Here is a 22,673-nt window from a genome sequence, read left to right on the forward strand (position 1 = left end):
GTAGATTCCTAAGTGGCACTGTTGTACAATGTTCTGGAGGATGCAGGTTCTGAAAAAGGTGTCCTCATAACCGACACTTTCTTAGCTTAGAATAGAGTCACCTTTTTTGTAGTATATTCATATGCTCAGAGCACTGTGGGTAGGTTTTTCCCGTTGTGTGCTAGCCATTCACTCTTTGCTGTTTGCAGAATTCCCCTTCTGAAGCGCATGCCTTGGATGAAAACACAGCTGAAGGATGGGAGAATCGAATACGGCTCTGGACAGATCAGTACGAAGAAGCCTTTACTAACCAGTACAGCGCTGACGTACAGAACTTGTTGGAGCGTCATCTAAACTCTAATAAGGAATACGTGGGCAAAACTGCTATGCTAGACACAATCAACAAAACAGAGTTGGCCTGCAATAATACTGTCATTGGGTCCCAGATGCAGGTAAGAACTGTTGTGACAGAAGTGTGGTAGGGCAGGTCCTCTGGTTTCTAGATATAATGGGTGGGCATGGGTGAGCAATATCGTAGCTGGTCATATAATTTCAAACCAATAGGCATAGGTTTGATGTAAAAGGGAGCAGAAGAGATGCCAGTACCAAGACAGACTCAGAAACACTCGCATTCAACCAAATCAGTGTTGCTAAGTTTGGGATATTTTGTACAGTTCTGTGATATGGTTCACAGGTATTTTACCATAAATACTGTTGGTCACTGAATGGCTTGAGGTAGAACCAGATCTGTCACCTGCTGGAGATAGGAAATGTCCTGTTTTCCAGCTGAGTTTTCCTTTTTTTTTTTTTTTCTTTTTTCTTTTCCCCCTGGCTCATGTTGTGTGGAAGGCTATTTTAAAGAACGTTTCAACACTATTTCAGTATTATGGATGATTATTTGGACTCTGGTAACTTTCAAATACTGCACAATTACAGTTGATTTTAGAGAATTGTCTCTCCCTAACTTTTCTCTTCCAAGATGTGCAATGCTTGGTGTCTTGCCAGCTTTATGGAGTGCGTGTAGACAAGGAGAAACAGGACAAGGATGTGTTTGTGTGGTCTATGTCCTCCCCACTACTCCTCTCAGCTGATGTTTCATCTGGTCCATGCTTTATTGAACAGAGAGCAGCATTCCCGCTCAGTTCAGACTTTGTGGGGCTTTCGTGTCCAGGAGAATGGAGATGGGGCTTTCGTGTCCAGGAGAATGGAGATGGGGCTTTCGTGTCCAGGAGAATGGAGATGGGGCTTTCGTGTCCAGGAGAATGGAGATGGGGCTTTTCGTGTCCAGGAGAATGGAGATGGGGCTTTCGTGTCCAGGAGAATGGAGATAGGTGCAACTGGAAAGGATGGGCTCCAAAACAGATGTGGGGTACCTCTTCTGTAGAAGGGGAGCAGAGTCAGAAACCTGACTATCAGGTATATGTTTGGGGTTGAATCATTCTTGTTTATATCAGCTGACTCACCACTCTGTGAAGTTCACGTGCTCCCTCCCACCTTTCCCTCTGCTTTCATGGAGGTGAAGCACATCAGGCAGAGCACAGAGCTTGCCAGTAAGGGAGAGTGCAGAAAGAGGACTTTGAACCCAACTTCCTTCCACTCTTACCTCTAGTTCTGCGATAATAAGACTTCTGTGGGGGTTGGGGAGAAACCCTTCTACTTGGCTATGTGAGTAGCCTTCCTAAAGAGAGCAACTGAGGAAATGTAGGGAAGAAAAAGTTCTGCTTCTCTAGAAATCTTAATGTTTTCTGAGTCTAAATGTAAACTCTTCTATCTCCTTCACATGAGTTTTAGGAAAAGTCCTGAAATAATAAAACATATGCTGTTTCTTTTTATCACCTTTATAGAGTACAGCAGAACAGATTATTATAAAAGATACCATACATAAATGTGCTTGTTCTTGTCGTGCTCTCTTGCCCTCTCCCTTCCCTGTACAGACATAGGTTTTCCCACAGGGAAAAGTGGCCAGCATTCCAAATCAGGAGACTCCCAGTGCGATATATCCCAAAGAAACAAAAAGGTAGAAAGTTGCAAAACTTCAGAGTGAGCTAGAGTTACTCTAAACAAGCTGTAGGTAGGTACCTATCATTGCACAGGCTGGGAAAGTATAAAGGGCCTTAGTGGCTTTGTAATTCCTCTTGGATACTGAGGAAAGGCCAGGTGGCTGTCCCGGGCTGCTGCTTGTCAGCCTTTATGTCCTTGTTTTCTCTGCTCAGCAGATGGCTGTGAAGTGTTGCGAGGAGGATAGCCTGCACAGGTGTGGAGCGCGTGGTCTCTCATCCTGTGCTTTGTATTTGTGTTCCACTCATTTGTCTCATCTTTGTTAGACAAACTGAGAAGGCTTCTTGGTTTGCATCAGTTGTCTTTTAACTAGATATCATTACTGGGTGTAAAAATAGCTTTTCTGGGAGATAAGGAAATAGGTACTTTGAGCTAGGAAAAAAATTAAGGCAGTCGTGTCAATATGTAGATAGCAGCTGTGTGTGGAAGATGGGTATCGTAACTGCTCTATTTGGCCATGAAGACTCCGGAGAGAGGAGAAAGGAATAAAAATAAAATGTTTTATATGCCCTGCATACTCTCACAGTTGAGAGAGTTGTTTGGCTTGAGTAAACAGTGATGCAAATGTATACTTCAAAAAAAAAAAAAAGAGAGAGAGAGAAGAAGAAAGTGTGACCTAAAAGCTTCACCAAGCCAGGAGGAGAATGGAAAGATGGGTTAAGAGTTATACATGCAGGATATGGGATTTTGATCATTGGAATATTTTGGGTAAACCAATTCTCAGTTGTCCTAACGATGCAAAGGGAAACTTGTGACAGTACGAAGCTGTTCAGTGTCATGAATAAAATCATCTTAGTGCTGGCTGCTGCCAGATGCTTGAGAAACTGAAAGCTGTGAATCACTTTTCTGCCTGCTGCTGCCAAACCAAGCCCAGGGTCAGTATTTGCCCTTTGTTGCCTCTGATAATTGCTGACTTGAGCTCAAACCCCTGATTGATTTCACATTCTGAAGAGCGAAAGGACCTTTATAAAATAAAGCCACTGAGTATTATTCAGATGTTGCTCTCCAAACATATCAGAACAGTTTTGCCTGATTAGCAGTCAGCAATCCCTGGCCTATGACACGAGCAAAATCATTTGTTCTTCTCACACGTGAAAGCATGGCAGCTAATCGTCTTTATATTTCTAAATTCAGAGAATGAAAACAAGCTGAGCTAGGGTCTTATCAGAAAAGCTGTGAGATCATTCCTGTTTTACCAAACTCGGATAATCAAGTTTTACAGATGCAGAGCTTCTCTTTCCTCCACGGGCTCCCTTCTCCTCCCACCACCCACCTTATCCCACCGGGGTTCCCCAGGCTGTTTTCCAGCATCAGGTGAACAGTAACACACGTCAGTCATGGGCCAAAGGTGCGAGTGAAGGCTACCAGACGTTAACTCGCATCTTCGAAAGATACTAAAAGAATTTGATAGAGTAGTAGAATAATTTAGATTGGGAGGAACCACTGAAGGTCGTCTGGTCCAACCCTCCTGCATAGGGCCAGCTTAGATGATAAACTGATTATAACAGCAAACAAGTGGTAGTATAGAAACAAAGTTATTAAACTGGAGACACGCTTATGTCTCAGTCCTAATTTATCTACTAACTTCAGATACTTTCTCCTTTTCTCCTTCTGTCACACACTAACAAATCTAGTCCCGTTTTTTTATTCTCTGTTACCACAGTTGGATAGTACAAAGTGTATCCAATGTTTTTAAAACAATTTAGCCACTACTCTTGGCAACGTAAACAATCTTATCCTACATTCATGTCATGGGTGTGTTGATCAGAAATCAGGGCCAGCAGTGTGGCTTCTTAGTCTGGAAATAACGTGTTTCTTTTATGCCAGTTCAGTGGACTTGGGGAATCCTCTGTGAGCTCCTATCAGGACCCAAGATATGAAGGGATGAACGACACCCTGCAAGGCTTTTCAGAGTCTCCAATGCCTACATGCAGGTTTTTCCAATTGCCAGCAGATACAGTGGTATGAAAAAGAGACGTACCCCATAGGCATGGTAAATGTCACACTAGATGTATCTCTAAGAGGAGATCTGGAATGGCAAGACCGTTACTCCCATCTGCATAGATTTCAAATGAATATTTTTATAAAGCTATCTTTATGCTAGACCTGAGTGAGAGAAGTCAGATTGCTACCACCAAAAAAAAAAAAAAAAAAAAAAAAAAATCTGTGGTTCAATACTTTGATATGGTCAGTTCGGAGGGTTTCATTTGGTTCCCAGTGCTGAGTGCTGCCTTAAGGCATTAACTTTATTTTCACAAGGTTAGAACGTCATGCGTTCTGTCATTGTCCAGACTGAGCCCCTTCTTAAGCTAATGTGATTTTTATCCATTTGAGCAGACTGCTCAGTAGCTGTTTCTAACAAGAGAGTTTTATCAGGAAAAGTTGGGAGCTTGCTTTTAATAAAATCTTGTGTTTTACTTCTAATTTAGATAGATGACTGTCATTATTACTGAAGTAAGAACACTTATGCCTCAATTGACTCCGGAAAAGTATGAAAGCCGGGTCCTTATGAGCAGTGAATAGCATGCTTAGGAAAGAGCAGGCACAGCTCTTGTGGTGAGGCAGCCAGCCATCTTCACATAATTTTTACTTGCAGAGAGGTTCAATCTGTTAAGCAAGAAAAGTACTTTGTTTTTAAGGAAGAAGACTTTCCTATGCCCTAGTGCTTATAAGAGCTCTTCCCTTATTCCGCAAAATGTGTCATATTTGGATGTCTGTGCTTAAAGAGTGTTGTGGTTTCATACAGTCAAGACACATTGTTGTGAAAATCCATTGTAATAGAGCTGTAGACTTGAACATAAAGAAGATTCAGCAAACTGTGACTACTTAGTTACAAATGTATTTCTTCATGTTAAAAAAAAGAAATCCACAGCACTAGCTGAGCAGGCAGATGAAGAGAAGTTTCTGGATGGAGATAGAAATAGCCAGCTTAAGTCTTTGGCCTGTTAGCTAGAATTTACCATCCTCTGCAGAAAGAAAAGCTTGTGTTTTTTCCTCTGAATGTGTGACAACCCACAATTTAGGGAAGATTTGAGTTATTCTGGCTGTGAAAGTGGCCATAATTGCAGAGCAGTTCCCTGCTAGCAGCAACTGACAGGTCTGGTTATGCCTCCTAGCTGCAAGACTGAAATACTTGGTCTGATAGATTTGTGAGACTTACTGTTGAAGGAAAGGAATAACTTCCTTTTAAAAAGTATTTTGGTCATTACTAAACTGTTACAGAATAAACAGTGTATTCGCCTGGCAGAGTTTCTGTGTGTTGCTACTAGAGTAATTTTTCCTTTCATGTAGGTAAAATATTCTTCATGAGTTAGAGGCCTTTGATTTAAATTCTCGTATTTTGCTCTGTTTTTTGTTACAGCTGCAGCTGGGAAGGGTGACTCGGGTTCAGAAGCACCGGAAGATCCTGAGGGCAGCAAGAGACTTGGCACTAGATACCCTTATAATTGAGTATCGAGGGAAGGTTATGTTACGACAGCAATTCGAGGTCAATGGGCATTTCTTCAAAAAGTAAGAGTACTATGAAGTGATTAGTATGAGAGCATCATGGCACGGAGAGACTAGTGTCTCTGTGGGATAGTGCACACTTACAGGGCCCTTGTCAGCTGTGCCATCCATAGAAACGTGAAATCAAATAAACAACCTCAGCTTGATGCTCTGCTTATGGACCAAAACCCTCTGAAGTAGATCTGTTAAACTGTGGTGATGGAAGTGCATAAGCGTCCAGAGCGATAGCACTGATGGAAGCGCTGCTTCCAGTGAAGTGAGGGATACCTGTTATAAGTGCCATGGGAATTGTGTATTTTGGGATTGAGACGTTCTGTTACTTCTCCAGGCCATATCCCTTTGTGCTGTTCTACTCCAAGTTCAATGGCGTTGAAATGTGTGTTGATGCCCGCACCTTTGGTAATGATGCCAGGTTCATCAGGCGTTCCTGCACTCCAAATGCAGAGGTAAATTCTCTCTTCACCATCGCTGTATTTGCAAATACATGTTTTACACAGGCTTAGTGCATTCCTTTTTTATGAATATTCAAACTTGAAATGGGGTAAATTCTCTGCATCTCTTGCTTTTTTGATGGTTTATACTTGGAAGATGAGAAAGTTTGGGAACATGAGGTTTTTCTTTGGAAGGAAAACGTTTCTTTTATGGCTCTCCTTTGGCTGCAGAGTGATAGTTAGGGTAAGCAGGTGGTACTAAGTGTAAGCAGAAAAGCACAGGATGAGACAAGAGCAGTGAAGCAGGCTTTTCCCTATGGAGAATTTAGGATAATTATTCATGGAATAGTTAAGAGCTACTTTGCAAAAGGAAGCTTCCCTCTTGGAAGTAAGAAGTGCAACTTGTGGAGATGTTAGTTTCTCTCTACTTTGTTTAACAAGGTTCGTCATGTGATTGCTGATGGGATGATCCACCTGTGTATCTATGCTGTTGCCACCATTGCCAAGGACACAGAGGTTACCATCGCCTTTGACTATGAGTACAACATCTGGTGAGTCCTTCACCTCGCCCAGGAGCTCTCCACTGCCCTCCTGGACTGGACATCTTCCTCCAGCCCTTTCCTCGCATTCTACATTTTGCTCCGTTTTCTACTGAATTGCATTTTCCGGCTATTCTGTCCAGTTCTGCTGGCATATTCTACAATAGAGGCCATAAGGTAGCCTGCTGTCCTTGCTTTGGCACGTGGTGAGATGTTTAGTAGGAGATGCATTGAATGTCTCTGTACAAGGGTTGAGAAATGAAGAGTGACACGAATTATGTTTGTGTTTTGGAGCAGCAACTATAAAGTGGACTGTGCGTGTCACAAGGGGAACCGGAATTGCCCTGTGCAGAAACGTAGCCCAAATGCTGCAGAACACCTACCTCCACCTGTTTTAGGCACACTGATTGGGGCAGAAACACGCCGGCGAAAAGCCCGTCGAAAGGAATTAGAAATGGAACAGCAGGGCATTGCGTCGGATGAGAACAGCAGTCAACAAACAGAGGAAGTTCCCGAGGGACCTGCAGCAGTCAGTGACAATGAGGTAAAACCCTTGACACTGTTACATATATTTTTTTATCATTCAGTGGTGTGGAATCTGATCCAATACAGCACGGGGATCTTCAGAACAGAAACTGCAGGAGACCTTCTTTAAACCTTTTGCACCTTAGATTACCACGGGAATCTTGATAACTTTAAAACAGTACCAGATTTTGTTTGACATACTAAGTCTGGGCTTCTCTTTCAGGTGGCAGAGAAAGAGGAGAAACAAGAAGGGGAGAAAGAGGAGCCTGTAGATGAACAGGGAGCCTTGGTCCACGGCCGACGGGCAAGTACCTTTCTCAGTCTGGGTATCGTCCCCCTTAGGACTTGCTTTATGCAGTGACAAACAGGTTCAGTTGGTTATTTCACTTGTTTCAAAGCAAATTCCAACTGTCAGTAATCTTCAGTAATTTGATGTAAAAACAACAGCAACAAAACCAACCAACCAAACAAAAAACCACACAAAAACAACCCAAAAAACAAAAAACACCCAGGTTGACTCCACATCACAGGATTCATGTTGGGGTACTGCAGATTAGAAGGTATGCGACAGATTTGTTTCCTGATTGAAAGGTTTAAGTGTTGCTTTTAGGGCTATTCTATAGTCTAAACCATACCATTAACAAGACAATCAGCACCAGATTCAAAAAAGGGAATTGCACCCTTTTTAGGTTCCTGCTGCCCTTCCTTATTGCCAGTATAAGAATTTATGGAGCCATATAGATCATAGAATAGTTCGGGTTGGAAGGGACCTTCAAAGGTCATCTAGTCCAACCCCCCCTGCAGTGAGCAGGGACATCTTCAGCTAGATCATATGGCGAACCAGAACCTGATTTTTGTTAAAACTTGACTCGTTTTGCTGGGTTAGGTTTGTTAACAGGTATCTGTTCCCTGTATGGGTTCATAAACGTGGTGCCATGTGGGAAAAGGGTAGGATCAAGTGGCAAAAGTTAATAAGAGGGGTAGACCACCAGCAGCACTATTGGCGCAAGTCAACAAAATTTCCTATGTTCTTTATTAGGAAATCCCTTTGTCCTCCCAAATTGTTGTTGTCTTAATCGGTCTTCTTGATCAAAATATTTCTTAGTGCTCTTGGATCTTTGATAACAGTCACTTCTCAGCCGCCTTCTGTCCTGAGTAGAGCTGTTTTTTTTCTTGTGCTTCTTATGGCACCTGGGATTGCTCCCTGGATTATAATGTTTTATGTGTGTGAATGGAGCTGTTCTGGCTCTACTTAATTGATTAATAAAAAAAAAAACCCACACACACAATTAAAAACACCGAAACAAAACAAAAAACCCAAAACAAACCCAAAACCCAAACAAAACCACCAACCAACCAAAAACCCAAGGAAGAAAAAAAAAGAAAAAGTGCTCCCATCCTTCTACCAGCCAACAAATGTATTGGAGCTAGGAGTTCCCTGTTTTTCATTTGTTCACCAAATACCTTAATCACCCGTCTTTCTCTAATTGGAGATGTGGATCTTCCATGTATAAATTTCCTGAGAAAGCTTTAAATGTTAAGATAGTGCAGCAAATTGCAGAGCCGAGGGCCATCCAGCAGAGAGATCCTTGGATTATCTCGTGGATTTTTCAGAACAGGCAAGATAAAGCAGTCAGTTTCTATTGAAATTTGAATAAGAGCAGTCATCCATCAGACTGGCCTTAAGCCTGGAGGGAATATTTCGTTTTAATGCAGGGAAGCTGATCTCTTTCTGGGACAGTATAGTTCAAGAAGACTAAGGGAAGCGTTAGTTTCCCGTGAGTCTGTAAGCCCTGTTCCTGTACATTGCACCACTTAATCTCCTTTAATGAGATTCAGTTTTCTATACTTGGCACCAGGTAAATACCTGTATCTATAGTTTCCCCAATCTCTATTTTTTTTTGTGTGTATTGAATAATTTTGGAACAGAAAACTTTAAAAGTCAGGCTGCTGTGATTGAGTACTGCTGTGTGCTTCAAGATACTTTCTCCTCCGTGACAAGTCTCAGAAGGCACTTGACCCCACTTCTTAAAATTCACTTGATTCAGCCTGGTTTTTGCCAGTCACTGCAGCATTATTGTATTGGGCCTTTTACATGCATAATTACCAATTCTTTATGACACAGCTAGGCGATAAGATTTCCTATCCTTTCTGTTTACCTAATAAATACTTTTGTTTTGCTTCTCTGTTCTCTCATGTTGTTTTTCTTATCCACTATGTAAGCTGCTTAAACAAGAGCTTTTATTTTTTGAGCTGGGTGATCTGACAACAGGGAAGGAATGAATCTGGATCATTTTAGTCAGTTTGTGTGGTGTGTTATACTAGCTGCAAATTACTGATTCACTTACTTCTGTTGCCTCTGGCTTCTGTTTGCTTCTAATGTTTGGTCATTAGCAAGTAGCTCTATTTGTTTCCAAGTCATCTCTTCACTATTTATTCTTTCTTATGGTTTTTAGTTCTTCAAAATTATGCATTTCCGTGTGGCTATTTTATACGTACAACTCAGTAGTATCTAAGCGGTCCTATTTAAGAACAAAGTCTAGTTCTTCTAGTTACTCTACGAACACATGATTATGTTGTTGTTATTCTGGGAAATTTGCCATGTTGAAAAATGCAAAGATCTGAAAAGAACTCCTTCTCTCTGTCCCCTTTCTGGCTCTTGTCATTGCTGTTTGGCAGTTGTTCTCCTTCCTGTGCTGCATCCCATATCTGTTCTTGCCTCCTCCTCTTTATATGCATAATTTGCAGTGCTAACTTAAATTTACTCTTGTGTTCTAGTCCCGGGAAGATAGGAAGGTAGAAGCCATCATGCACATGTTTGAAAACTTGGAAAAGAGAAAGAGGAGGCGAGAGCAACCATCAGACCGTAACAGCACTGACGCTGAAATCAGCATCAATTCTGAAGCTCCTGAGCTGGAGGAAATAAAAACAGAGACTCCTGAAACTGAAGACGGAAGTTCAGCGCTGAGTGCTGCTGCTGCTGCTCCAAATGTTTCGAACAGTAACAGCAGTACCGGGGTGAACACACGACGGTCTTCACAAGTAGTGGTAAGACGAAGATAGGACTGTTTAATAGCTTGTACCAAGCTCAGATGCAGCGTATGTGATAATAAGGTCGTTCAGGCTGGGAGGAGCTTCATGGGGTCTCTGATCGGCTCTGCGTCAGGCGGAGTCAGCTCTGAGGTCAGACCAGGTTGGCCAGGGTTTTACCCAGTCTTGTCTTGAATACCTCCAAGGATGGAGATTGTGCAGCCCCTTTGGGAAACCTCTTCCAATTTGTGACTGTTCTCATGGTGAAAAAAATTTGCCTTGTGTTCAGTCTGAACCTCTCATTTCCGTGTATGTACATTCATGCACCACTGCATCTTCTTGGTGGCTTCAGTCTGGATGTAGGAAGACTGCTGTTAGGTCCCCCTAAGTCTTCTCTGGGCTGAACAAGCCAGCTCCTTCACCGAGTGAGCCCCTTCTGTACTGGTGTGAGCTTAAGTTGGATGCGTAACTGCAGTGATTGAGGAATTCTTTTGCCTTTTTTTTGTTCGTTTGGTTTTTTGGCCCAGTCTACTTGGATGCATGTGTTCCCATTATATGGCAGGGCCCAGATACTTGTCTGGAATGATACGTGTCAGCTCAGATCAGGAGTAAGAGCAGTTACCTTGAGACAAGTGGCCATTTTCATACTGCTGCTTTCTTCCTTAAGACCAGTGTTCTGGTTGACCGCTTTAAGAACACAGCAGACAAAATGTTCATGTGCCAGTGTTTTAGAAGGGGCCCTAAAGCCATCTTATGAGCTAATACGAACAGGGTCCAACCAGATTTTGAGAGTCAGGTAGTGTCAATAAATAAATCTCAATCCTTGATCCTGTATGTAGAGAAAAAGAATACTCTTAGAGGTGCTCAGACTAACGAACATTTATATTGTAGGATGCTGTCCCTGAAAAAACAGTTACTAAGCCAGCTCCAGCAAAACCCTCCAGGCCCCGACCAAAAAGTCGCTTCTCTCGATACCGGACCAGTTCAGCACAAAGACTGAGAAGGCAGAAACAAGCCAGTTCCCAGCAAGCTGAACTCGCACAGGCTGTCCCAGAGGAAGGAAGCACTGCCAGCTTGGTAACCGCAACAGATGTCAGCAATGTCGAAGGTCCAGGAGAAGGCAGACAGTTGACGGGATCTGACCCAACTGCTATCCTGGCTGCAGGATCTCAGTCTAATCGAGCTGCAGTAAAGTACCCCAAAACTAAAAAGGTAAATATGATCGAGTGCTCAAACTGGAGAGGGGAAAAAGAGGTTTTGTGTGGCCTGGGGAAAAGTTGGCTCAGGGGAAACAGTTCTTCAAAGTAGTTGGAATTATGTGACTTTATATTTACTGCATTATTTGTTCTATAGTGGCTAAGAGCCCTCATCATGGTTGAGAAACTGGCTGCTCAGCCCTGTACACACAAAGATGAGAAAAAGAAATTAGCTGATCTTTACAGCAAGTCTACATAGACCTTAGATACAGACAGGGTACAGGTACAACACCTCACTCGGGTATGGCAAAGAGTCTAGAAAGAGGCAAATTCCACAGCTTTGTGTATGCAGGGAAGAAACTGCTTCCAGCTTGAGGGGCCCCGGGAGAGAAGGGTTGGAGGAGCTTAGCAACATAAAAAATTGGGTGATGGAGGCTGAGCCCTGGGTGAGGGCAGTAAAAAGCAGATGTTTCAGTACTGGTGTGGAGGGCAATGAGAGGCTAGGGAAATGGCTGGCAAAGGCCATGAGGACAACAAGCTGTTTGTGTTGTTCCTGCAGGGGAACAAGGTACTAATAGAAAGATGGGGAGAGCTGATGTATTTGGATCTATGCACAGTGAGCTAGCAAAAGCTTTTGGCAGCAGCGTGCAAAAGTGGTTGTTACAACTCTGATGGGGTAGCTGGCATTTAAAAACTAGATGCTGATAGTTTGGAAAAGAACATTAGTTTTGGGGCCCAAAAGAAGGGATGTTTATTAGAAAAGGGTGGATGCGTACAATCTCAAGAAGTTTTCTGCGTGTTCCCAGTGTCTTAGGAGCAAGGAGAAAAAGACTGTCAACCAAGAAAGTTACCTTAAATCAAGCAGCGGAGTGGTGTAGTGAGACTTGCTTAAACAACCAACAGAACCACCTTGAAATAACCAGGGTGTTGCGTCTTGTGAAGGACAGTAAAACAAAGGTTCTTTTGTGTATGTGTACCAGCAAGAGAAGGAAGAGAGAAAAGTGGAGCCACTATATAGTAAAGATCAGTTGGAATTTAAAAATAAATTTAGAATGGCATTAAAATGTGTTTGCTGTGGGAATCAGTGGCAGTATTTTTCTGGGATGAGGTGGGATGGCAGGCTGGCGGGTATTTGTTTAGGACAAAGTAGAAGAGGTTAGCTTTCAGCTTAGAATTGAAGACCAAGAGGGAATGTGACTGCGGACTATAATGTACAAGCTGGGAGAAACTTGTAAGGGAAAGGAGGAAAAATTGCAGAAGCTAGTGGGCAGCTGCCACATACTGGGCATAAATTAGCCATTAATACATTTAGGCTTGCAGCTCGAAACTAGTTTTGAACAAGGTGATCAAGTTTTGGGAGAACCTTTTAATAAGATTAATGGAGCATAAAATCAAGCTACTTCCGTAAAACTGGATTACCTGTTGTACCTGCAACAGATGAGAACTGGGTTTGACGCAGAAAGTCCTGGCTGTGTTCCTTCCTCTTGAGGAGGAGGGAGGTTTTAGCACGCAAGCTGACCTGAGCACTGCTTCCCCATATGCCTTTGTGCCGTATTGCCTTTCTTCTTCACCTGGTTCCATTGACATGTGTGTTTTCTCCTTCAGTATCTTGTTACCGAATGGCTGAATGACAAGGCGGAAAAGCAGGAGTGCCCTATTGAATGCCCTCTGCGCATTACTACAGACCCAACAGTTTTGGCCACTACCCTAAATATGTTGCCAGGTCTCATCCACTCCCCGCTAATTTGTACCACACCTAAACACTACATTCGTTTTGGTTCACCTTTCAACCCTGAGAGACGTCGAAGGCCCTTTCTGTTGGATGGAATTTACAGCTCCTGTAAAAAGGTATGTTTGCTCATGTCTTACCTTCAGGGGCTATATACTTATCGAGCTCTTACTGGCACCTTTGTAAAGTTGTTGTGTCCTCTTTGAGCCTATTTCCCTGAGCTCCTGCTGAGCTGGCTTTGCCCGGTGTGTCGATGCCATCTCCAGGCTATGTCTGCTGACCCTCTCCTAGCTGGGGTTCAGTCTTCGTCCTTGCCTTTTACCATGGTAGAACAACTGTTCCGTGACTATCCTCTTAGAAACACGTACTTTCAAATCTGCAGTGGCTGTTTATTATCCAGCATATGCGATTCAAGGAGTTTTAATTGTTGCCCTTAGAATGTTTTACGTTACTACTTTCACAGTCAGAGGATGGTTGGCATTGTGGGGATAGGACAGCGTTACAAAAGACCTCAAAAATACAGTGCCTCAGTCAAGGTCCGTTGTCTTTGGAGAGCCTTTGTTGTTTAGCAAAGCTTTGAGTTTGCCTGTTCACGAGAGCAAGCCCACAGCCCTTTGTTTGGGATCATAGACTATCTGTCTACAACAGATACTTGTAGCCGTGCAGGAAGCCTGAACTGAGCCCAGCTGAGGACTTCATTTCTCCAGAGATGGTATGTGGCCAGTAAATGCTAGCATTTACCCGTCCGCAGGGAAACAGTAGTTCAGACTAGTTTGCTCAGTCAGATTTCTATCAGAATCCATCTTGCCTATCGCCTGTTGGCTTTGCTCAGGGGCTCTTCCAGTTCCTGTGTGATTACCTGAGAACAATTTTATGGAAATCCTTTCTGATCTTCCAGTCTTGGTAGCTTTCAAAGTCAGGTCGTCTGTCCTGGTTCCTTTGCCTTCCTTTGAGGGAGTTTTTCCAGAAAGAAAGTCCAAAGGACTTTACTGTTTCCACCTTTGGCCAATTTGTTGTCATGCCGTAGCAGGCACCTACAGAAAGAAGCTAAGGTCTCTTTTGGGTATTTCCTTCGTAAGTAAAGCTCTTGATGGTTCGTATATACTCGTGTGAACAAAACGATGTTTGTTTCTGTGGGCCTGGGCAATCTCCCTATGCACCTTTAAGCCGAGAACTGCAAGGTTTGAGCTTCTTTTTTGAACCTTAACAGTGTCTTTGAGCCTCAGGGAAGAGAGAAGCATCCAGAGCAAAACTGGCAGAGTTATGCCGAGTTCTCTGCTTGGTGCATTTGCTGTACAACTAGCCGGCAAGCTGACAGTTCAGTGAAAACTCTTGTCATGGAACAAGTCTTCCAGTCTCTTGCTACATTTGGCTATTTTTTAGTCGTATGATAATTCTCACTGCTGGAGAGGGAATGGGCTAGTCTCACTACGGATGACTTCCATTTAGTCCACATCTTCCCTGAAGCTGAGTGTCCAAAACTGGATGTTGTCTTGCGGCTGGGGCATTCTCAAAGCAGAAAGTTGCTCTGTGTCTTGTAGCCTATACCCATTTTGTGCATCCCAGTATGATGACTGAGTTTTCTTTGACAGGTTGATTTGGACTCGTGTTCAGTTCGTGATTTACTATCTTTGTTAGAACAACCCATTCGTTTTCTAGCCTGTAATTTTAGAATTGGTTGTTTCTGGCTTTATATGGTACTTTGTTCTAGCCTGTGCTGAGCTGTGTGCTGTTTTTCCCCATCCATTTCCCAATTTAGTAGGAAAATCTTGACTACTGTCTTCTACGTGTTCTTCTTTCTCCCAGGTTGCATTGTCTGAACACTTAACTACACTGCCTGTTCCGTTGTCTAAATAATTAATAAAATACCAAAAGCTTCTGTGTCCAGAACAGATGTTGCAGAAAGTAATTTGTTGGATTTCTGTTTTTTGAAAGTAAATAATCGATAACCTTTCTAGTAAGGGGTTTCATCCACTTTGTAGGAGTTCCCCAGCTTTGTCATGGAAAATGCTTGGTAGCATTCAGTGTTTTTATCGCTAACAGTCTGGAGATGTAGAAAAAGACTGCTTCTCATGTTCAGAAACGTTTAGAAAACTCCCAGGGAAGACCTCCTTTTCAGCCAGCTGAGGTCTAGAAATGGTCCAGAACTTGATGACATTGCTCTCTCAAGACCTGATCTTTCTGTCTTGTCTGCTTCTGACTACTCAGTCAGGAAGGTTGATTTATAAAGGCTGTTGAAATAGATCACATATTTTCTTGGATTGTCAGCAGGCCTCTTCCTTAAACTACTGAGGACTGTGCCAAAAAACCTCAGCTGATGATCTCAGTTTGCATCCAAAGCATGCCAATGCCTGAGCCTCGCAAGGAAACTGAACTGTATAACCTGCTCACGCTAATCACGCGTGGTACAGTGACTTGGCTGTCAGATCAGATGCCGCATTTGAGGTAGCAGTGCTCCAGGCTGGCTGGCACCTCTCACTTTTCCTGCTGGCCGCAGTGGAATCCATTGAGTTATATTTGAACAGAGAAGAAGCGTCTGCTGTACAGTAGTGAAGGCCATCAAAATAGCTCCTGTTACCTGCTCTTCGTCCTCGCGTTGAAGTATTCACATTGAGGATTGCGGCCACTGAGTTTCTGATGCACTTTCGTGATAGCTTTGAGGACTCATAAGGCATATACATGTATCTCTAATAGGATACGTGTTGCTGGCATGCAGATGAACTGTGGATTACTGAAAGGTAAACTTTGATTTTAAACCTCTCTGGGAGAAGACAAGGCTGGTAAAGTGAGTCCCTTGGGTAAACTATACACAGATGCAAATTACTGTTTGGTTTTTTCAGCAGTTTGCTATCATTTTATTGAATCCCCAGGGTGTATTCCCTTATATTGTGGCAGTTATTTTTAATAGTAAAGTAAGCAAAGGTTTCCTGCCTGCCATCAGGAGTCAATTTGTATCAAGATACAGGGCTAGCACACCCACTGCAGCAGCTGATTTGCCGAGACTTCAATTCATGTTCACTTGCATGAGATGGGAAACATCCTTTATTGTCTGTGTTCAGGAGACCACTGTGACTTTTAGCTCTTTTATTAGTACCTGAAGAAAAGGTTTGCCTTTATTCTCTTCTTGGTTTAGCCCCCTTGAAAAATGCTGCTTGCATTTTGTCAGGTTTTTGTGCTCTTTGTCTCTGGCAGTGAGCACAGTCCTGGAAGAGTTGTTATGTGATTAAACTCAGCCATTTCTCTGCTGGAATCGTTAGAGCGGAATCTATGTTAAGCTCTAATATGCCTTAGTGGAGCAGGGGGACAGTGTGTTTGTGCTCCTGGGCAGGAAACAGCTTTTTTTCAAAAATCAGGGTTTTAAAATAGTTCGTCATGTTTATCTCCCTTTTCTTTTAATTAAGATTGCTTTTAATAGTTTTTAGCTGCCAGAGTTTTGCATTTTATCTATTTATAATTTGCTCTTTACTTATCTTTGTGTTATTGCTGAAGACTGCTGATCCCCAGAATGCATCTCATCAAGAGCACATAGTCAGCCCCATCACAGTAGGTGGTAGACTCAGTGCTAACAGCTGTGTTCTAGCGGGTTCCTGTCTGAGCGCTCGCGAAGGAGGTAATATCAGTGTTCTGAGCAGTCTGCCCCGCTGCACAAAAGTGTAGGAGTTTGAGTACATCCTGCAAGATTACACGGAAAATACCAGAGGGGTTGCACGTTTATGTAGTCTCGTTCTGTTTCAGCGCTGGATCAAACAAGCCCTGGAAGAGGGGATGACTCAGACCTCACCGGCTCCACAAGAGAACAGAACCCAATGTCTATACCAAAGTAACGAGAACAGCAGTTCTTCCAGCATCTGCAAAGATGACACAGGTATGTGCTCAGCACCATCCGGGCAGTGTGGGCGCTTGAGTGAAACTGGGGAAGCTGCTGAATAACAAAGGCAGCGGCACAGGATGACATCTTAATGTGTACCGCTGCTTGATGGCACAGCTTTATGGCAGGTGAGAATGTTACTTTGCCATTCATTCAAATTTCTGCAGACCCGTTCTAACTTGAGCATGTGTAAAGTTTCTCAGTATTTTCCTGTGAAAAGATAATCACTTTATCTTGCATCATCAACCTCAGTGCCATGTGATCGTTTGTCCAACAGAGGGGAAAAAAAAAAAAACGAGTACAATATCATCTCTTTTCAGCAGGATGCTGTTAGATGGACAACTAAATATCTGCTGACTATAGGAAGATATAGCAAAGTCTCACAGGCACGTATGTAATAAGCGAATGATTAAGTAAGTCTCAAAGATGGAGAAGTTAAAATCTGTGAGTAAAGCAGCAGAATGGTTAAATATTGTGTCTGAATCTTTCTACAGAGAAAGAGGGTGAAGATCTGCCCAGTCAGGGGTCAGTTTTCCAAGGACGACAGACAGGAAGCTAGACAACACACAGATAATTGATTATTGAAAAGTTAGATGAATAAGAAATGAACAGAGTGCCAGAACCAATAAACGCACGTCCCCAAGCAAGACCTGAAGAAGCAAACAACTGAACTGCAGAATTTACTGAATACCTTTTTTTTTTTTTTTTTTTAAACTGAACATCAAAAAAAGATACTATTCTGAATAGGGGTAGGCCTGAGGGAAAGGCATTAGTCCTTTGCGGGAGAGAAATGTGTTTGGGCTGTATTGATGTAGCCTATAGGGAACTATGAGGTTCAGGTAATGAAAACTGAGCTCTCTGTGGTTTGTTCATAGCAGTGACAGTGACATGTCTTTCTGACCCCTCTTCCCTCTTTTTATCCCTTCCTGGCTCCCTTTCCCCTAGCTCCCTCTTGTGCTTACTTTCTCCTAGTTGAAGTATTTCCTTTCCTTGTTTGTCGTGTGTACCTGATTCTGTATTGTTCTGTGATCGGTACCTAGACATGTCTCAAGACTGGTGTGGAAGTACTTCAGTGCTATTTCATTTTTAGGAATCTTTCATAGTCACATTGGAGACTTATGGGCTCCATTTGGGCTGGGAGTAGGGGGAAGGGGACAGCGTGTGATTTGTACACGGTTAATGGTGCAACCCTATCCTCAGCTCAGTTTGTTTTTTCAGACTTGCTGAGTCCCCTGAAGAAATGGAAATCTCGCTACTTGATGGAGCAGAATGTTAAGAAGTTGCTGAGGCCGCTGTCTCCCGTCACCCCTCCACCTCCCATCCCTTCGGTTCCTGGCTCAGTGAGCCCACAGCTGGCTACACCCTGCTCATCGCTGCCAGGAGAGGAGGAGAGTCGCAACGGTTATGGCATGATGTTCTCACCAATTCCTTCTCTGGCTGCTAGTCGCTGCAATACTCCACTACAGTTTGAGGTAAATCTGACCGGGGACTGGGAACGCTAAAAAGAGAGGAACTGGAATATTTGCAGCAGAGGTAGCACTAGGGACGCCTTCTTGAGTATGTGGCTATGTTCCTGAGCAGCATCATAGTGTCGGACTCAAGAGCACTGCTGCCTTTCTCCTCTACTCCGCTTCTGGATAAATCTGCTCTGTTAAATGTCAAACCTTGCTGCAGCTCGGCCTCCCCTCACTTCATAGCTATCGGTAACATTCATCTAATGCTTTTCTCCATTTCTGCACAGTAGCTCCCAAATTTTGCAGGCTTCTCAGTGTTCTTTAGTCATCTTCCCCACTTCAGATCTCTGTGCCAATGTGGCTTCCAATCCCTGCCTCTTCCAAAGAGTGCAGCAGCGCTCCACTTCTCAAAGGCTGCCTGACATTCTTGACTCTTTTTTCCCTAAACTGCCTTCAGTAACCCCAACTATGGTAGAAATACTTTACATCAGCTTCCAGTATAGCCTTTGGTTTTCCTTTCCCTTGATCGGGTAGAAGGAAAATACCTTATACTTTTGATTTCTTGATAGTTTCCTTTTGCAAAAATTTGAAGAAGTACTGAGCAGGCTGTGTAGGTGGTTTCCCTTGCTCTGGACTCTGTGGGAGAGTTACCAGCATCCGTCCAGCTAGGACCTTCCACTTTGCATTGCTGCTCTGTGCCTGTGCATAGGGATGATGCTGTTTGCAGTTTTAGTTTTATTTTCTAGGATTGCATATTTTCATTTAAAAAACTGAACACTTCAGGCTGGCTGTTCACACTCTGCCAGTTAAAACCATTAAAAAAATATTGTGCGGTGACAGACTGCTCCATACTAGGGACTGTTTTGCAGGAATCCCTCATCTGTTTTGCAACAGGGCAAACAGTCCTTTGTGGTATTTTTAGCTTAGTGTGCTTTTGATTATTTTCTTTGAGAGCCCTTTCTTGTAAGCCGTCTGAGAGGCAGATCTGGAGAGGTTAGCAGGGAAGATTGCGGAGCATTGAGGAGAGAGATGAAAGGCTGTTTCAGGCACAGAGCTTGGTTGGAAATGATCCTTACCTTTGCTGTGGTTGAGATGGCAGATCAGGGTAGTGTTGCCATGGACCTCCACAGTCTAGTCACCGATTTTCTGTCCCACCTTAGTGTTAGGTATTTCTGTTGCCATGTGTAAGACATGGGAAGCCTGGATTTTGCTGGGTTTACTTAATAAGTTAGTTAATAATTACTTAATAATTACTTGCTTAATACCTTACTTGACCCTTTTACACATTTTTTTTTTTTAGAGAGTCTTAACAGCTTGGTAGACCATAGGCTTCTTTGTTCAGACTTTTGTATTTCCCTCAATGCAGCTTATTCATAACATCTCTATTTTAGTGTCGTGTCTGTTTCATTTACTTATCATCAATCCTGACTTGAGCGAATACATCTCACTATGTATAAAGCTTTATCGCTCAGTCCTGTGGCACTGTATGAAGAGAACAGGAAGATTTTTTGTTTTCTAGTATAAAGTCTCTGAAAGGTCACTATAGTGTTTAAGGGATCTTAGTTGCCTTTTGTTTGGGTGAAATCAGACTTTCCATTTCTCCCATGTCCTCATAGTAAACGCCGTAAATGGCTTTCTATATATTTCATGGTGCACACTCTGTATCTGACAGCATCAGAAATATAAAGAATAAGATGCTTCTTTTCTTAACATTGATGTGCTCTCTTTGGGTACTAAGTTATAGCATGAAGCACAGTAACCCAGTCCTGTCTCTGGGCTTCCAGGAACGCTAGAAACCACTTAATTGACAGAGTTGCCATCCAGGCTGGGGCCAGTTCCTGGGACAGTCTTTGTTTAGAATAGCCATTGCTAACCTCTGTGCTTGTTTTTAATTGATTTTTATTTTGCTTCTTGATTTTTTTTAAGTAGATGAATAACCAGATGCTTTTCCCTCCTCTAGAACGTATCCTCCCCTGAGAGTTCCCCTGCGCACAGGCCCGAGTCCATGTCACCCGAGGTAGTTATCACGCCGTCTCAATTGCATTTGAGGCCGGGAGCGTGTGTGCTTGTGTGTGTATTTGAGGCCGTGGTGGGAGGGGAGGGATGAGGGATGCGGAGGCGGCTGGGAATGCGGGTGGAGCATCAGTCGCAATAAGGCTGAGGAGAGTTTTCAGGGTTATCGCGAGAGAGCAAACAAATTGAAGACTGGAATTTATTATTCACTTGTTGACACTGGTGGGAAATAGTGTGAAGACCTGGTATGTCTCAGCCACTGAGGTGAAGGCAAGAGGTGTGGGGACCCTGGAAATACCATAATCAACTTCAGCCCCGGCCCGGCAGATAAGTGGTGTGTGATATTTACTCAGTAGCAGCAAAATGACTACGGGGAAGAAAAGGGAAAGCATTCACTGGGAGTTTTGACTTACGAGGACACAGTGGGGTGCCTGACCTGCTCTCTTCAGGCTGGGTTTATCACCGGTTCACTTGCAGATTTAAAATGTTGAGGAGATGCCAGAAAGTAGTACTTTGTTTACCTGCTGGCCTGTTGTAAAATACAAGTGGAAGTACCTTGCTCAGAGACTGCTTCATAGTAGAAAATGCACGCTCCTCTCCAATGTGGCAGGTTACTTGGGGCTGTAATACAGCAGAGGAAACATTCTCAGCAGCAGCAGTAGGGCAGAGCTGGTGCCTGGCGCTGCTGTGTTTTTTCCCTAAGCGCTATAGTCCTGCAAAGAGGATGAAATCGTGTCAGTTATGCTCATTGTCTGAGATCCTGACATATTAACGTGGTGAAGGAGACGATTATGCCGTTGCCCTGGAGGTTTTTTGGCACTTAATGTAGATAAATGGATATACCATTGTGTCAGTGCCTAGTGCTCCAGAAACTGTGACAGCGCAAAGATGATGCTATTATGGTTTTGTTAGACAATGTAAAATGTAGAAATGCAGTATAAATTAAATGAATGTACTATTGTTAGAGATTTCCAAAGCTCACAATAAGTGAAAACAAATGGCTTGGAGGTCCTGGGCGTTTTATTGTTAGGAAGTTAGTAGTGGCTGACTTGCGACAGCCAAGAACTTGGCTAATAAAACAGCAAATGGACAGCAGATCTTTTCCTGTTCTCTCCCCATAGTGAACCTAGCTTGTACTATGTGTTAACATCAACTTTGGGACATATGAGGCAATTGAAAATGCTGGTTTTTCTTCTTTGACTGCCTGGGGATAGTGCTGAGCCTTATCCTCTTGCCGCAGTAAGACTGCTAAAGGGGAAAGGGCATCTCGTACTGGGCAGCTAAACCGGTTATTATTTAGTCTCAGTCGTTCCCCTGTGGAATGAGCAGAACAGTGCAGGAAAGGACCAAAGGGGTGATCGGAAAGGAACTGGAAAGCAGTAAGCTAGCATTGTACAGAGGACTTTCTGACTAAGTTTCTCTCCTCACCCTTGCCTGACTCTTGTCCTCCTGTATCCTTCTTGGATTTTCCAGCTCTGCCTCCGATCCGACCTGGATTTGAAGGGTGGGTACCTGGATTCCGGTGCAAACACCTGCCCAGAACGACCATCGCTGCTCAGCTTTGGATCCTCTGATCTGACTCCACAACCCTCCATAAACTCTACTTCAGAGATGAACTTCCCAGGGAAAAGTGGGGAAGCACAGATGCTGCTACGAAGCTCTGATCAGGCTTTTCGGACAGAGTTTAATTTAATGTATGCCTTCTCCCCATTGAACGCTATGCCACGTGTAGATGGGTTGTTGCGGGGATCTGCTCCTTTGGGAGAGAGGAAGCCAATGAATTCGGAGGCAGGATGCTGCAGCTCTCCTGCCGAAGGATATTTCAGCAGACATGAGTCAGGGCTGCTTAAAGAGACAGTGCATGGATCCATGTCTCCCTGCGGCGAGAAGGCTTGTGAAGGCGTCAGATCTGCTCCCCAGAATCCACCACAAAGGAAGAAGGCAAGTATTCTTGTAAAAGAAACTCTTTAAGATTGCAGGAACCTGAGCAGGAACAGTTGGCACCATGGGAAAGACTTAACAGGGAGAACAAAGAGAGCGGAATACAACTAAAACGTAGGCTGGGCAAGGAATCCAGGCATCCAGTGCCTGGATGAAAACAGTCTAAAGTTGTTAAAAGAGAGCGAGCTACCCTTTACGCAAGACTTTTATGTGAGAGGTGGAAGAAAAAGACCGCAGTGAAAATACCTCTTCTGGGAGCACAGAAAGGAGAGCGTGATGCTCACAGCTTTTATAAACAGTTGTTAAACTGAGACAAGACCCAGAGCAATAACAAAGTGCGACTGTACTAGTTGGTGGAGGTGTTATTTATCAGGATGAAAAGGGTCCTTACTAGGAAAGAGGG

General features: G+C 43.4%; 1 protein-coding gene across 7 annotated transcripts in view; it reads left to right on the forward strand.

Moving 5' to 3' along the window:
- SETD5 (SET domain containing 5) overlaps window positions 1-22,673 on the forward strand; it is a 68,769-nt gene that overhangs the window by 34,969 nt on the left and 11,127 nt on the right. For 4 of the 7 annotated variants that reach the window (XR_014229119.1, XM_082321051.1, XM_082321055.1 and 1 more), the window contains exons 8-21: window positions 189-431; window positions 1,102-1,395; window positions 5,399-5,547; window positions 5,873-5,990; window positions 6,417-6,526; window positions 6,809-7,058; window positions 7,263-7,343; window positions 9,818-10,087; window positions 10,961-11,281; window positions 12,871-13,113; window positions 16,730-16,859; window positions 18,081-18,334; window positions 20,277-20,333; window positions 21,803-22,270. Coding sequence is in view for 6 of the 7 variants with exons in the window: in XM_082321051.1 (XP_082177177.1) it covers window positions 189-431; window positions 1,102-1,395; window positions 5,399-5,547; window positions 5,873-5,990; window positions 6,417-6,526; window positions 6,809-7,058; window positions 7,263-7,343; window positions 9,818-10,087; window positions 10,961-11,281; window positions 12,871-13,113; window positions 16,730-16,859; window positions 18,081-18,334; window positions 20,277-20,333; window positions 21,803-22,270 (2,988 nt within the window). In the remaining variant the exon portion in view is untranslated. The remainder of the gene's footprint in view (window positions 1-188; window positions 432-1,101; window positions 1,396-5,398; window positions 5,548-5,872; window positions 5,991-6,416; window positions 6,527-6,808; window positions 7,059-7,262; window positions 7,344-9,817; window positions 10,088-10,960; window positions 11,282-12,870; window positions 13,114-16,729; window positions 16,860-18,080; window positions 18,335-20,276; window positions 20,334-21,802; window positions 22,271-22,673) is intronic. The other 3 variants (XM_082321052.1, XM_082321053.1, XM_082321054.1) reach the window with 3 other exon arrangements.

The sequence above is a fragment of the Platalea leucorodia genome (assembly GCF_965183815.1).
Source record: "Platalea leucorodia genome assembly, chromosome: 9".
In the NCBI taxonomy this organism is placed as follows: domain Eukaryota; kingdom Metazoa; phylum Chordata; class Aves; order Pelecaniformes; family Threskiornithidae; genus Platalea; species Platalea leucorodia.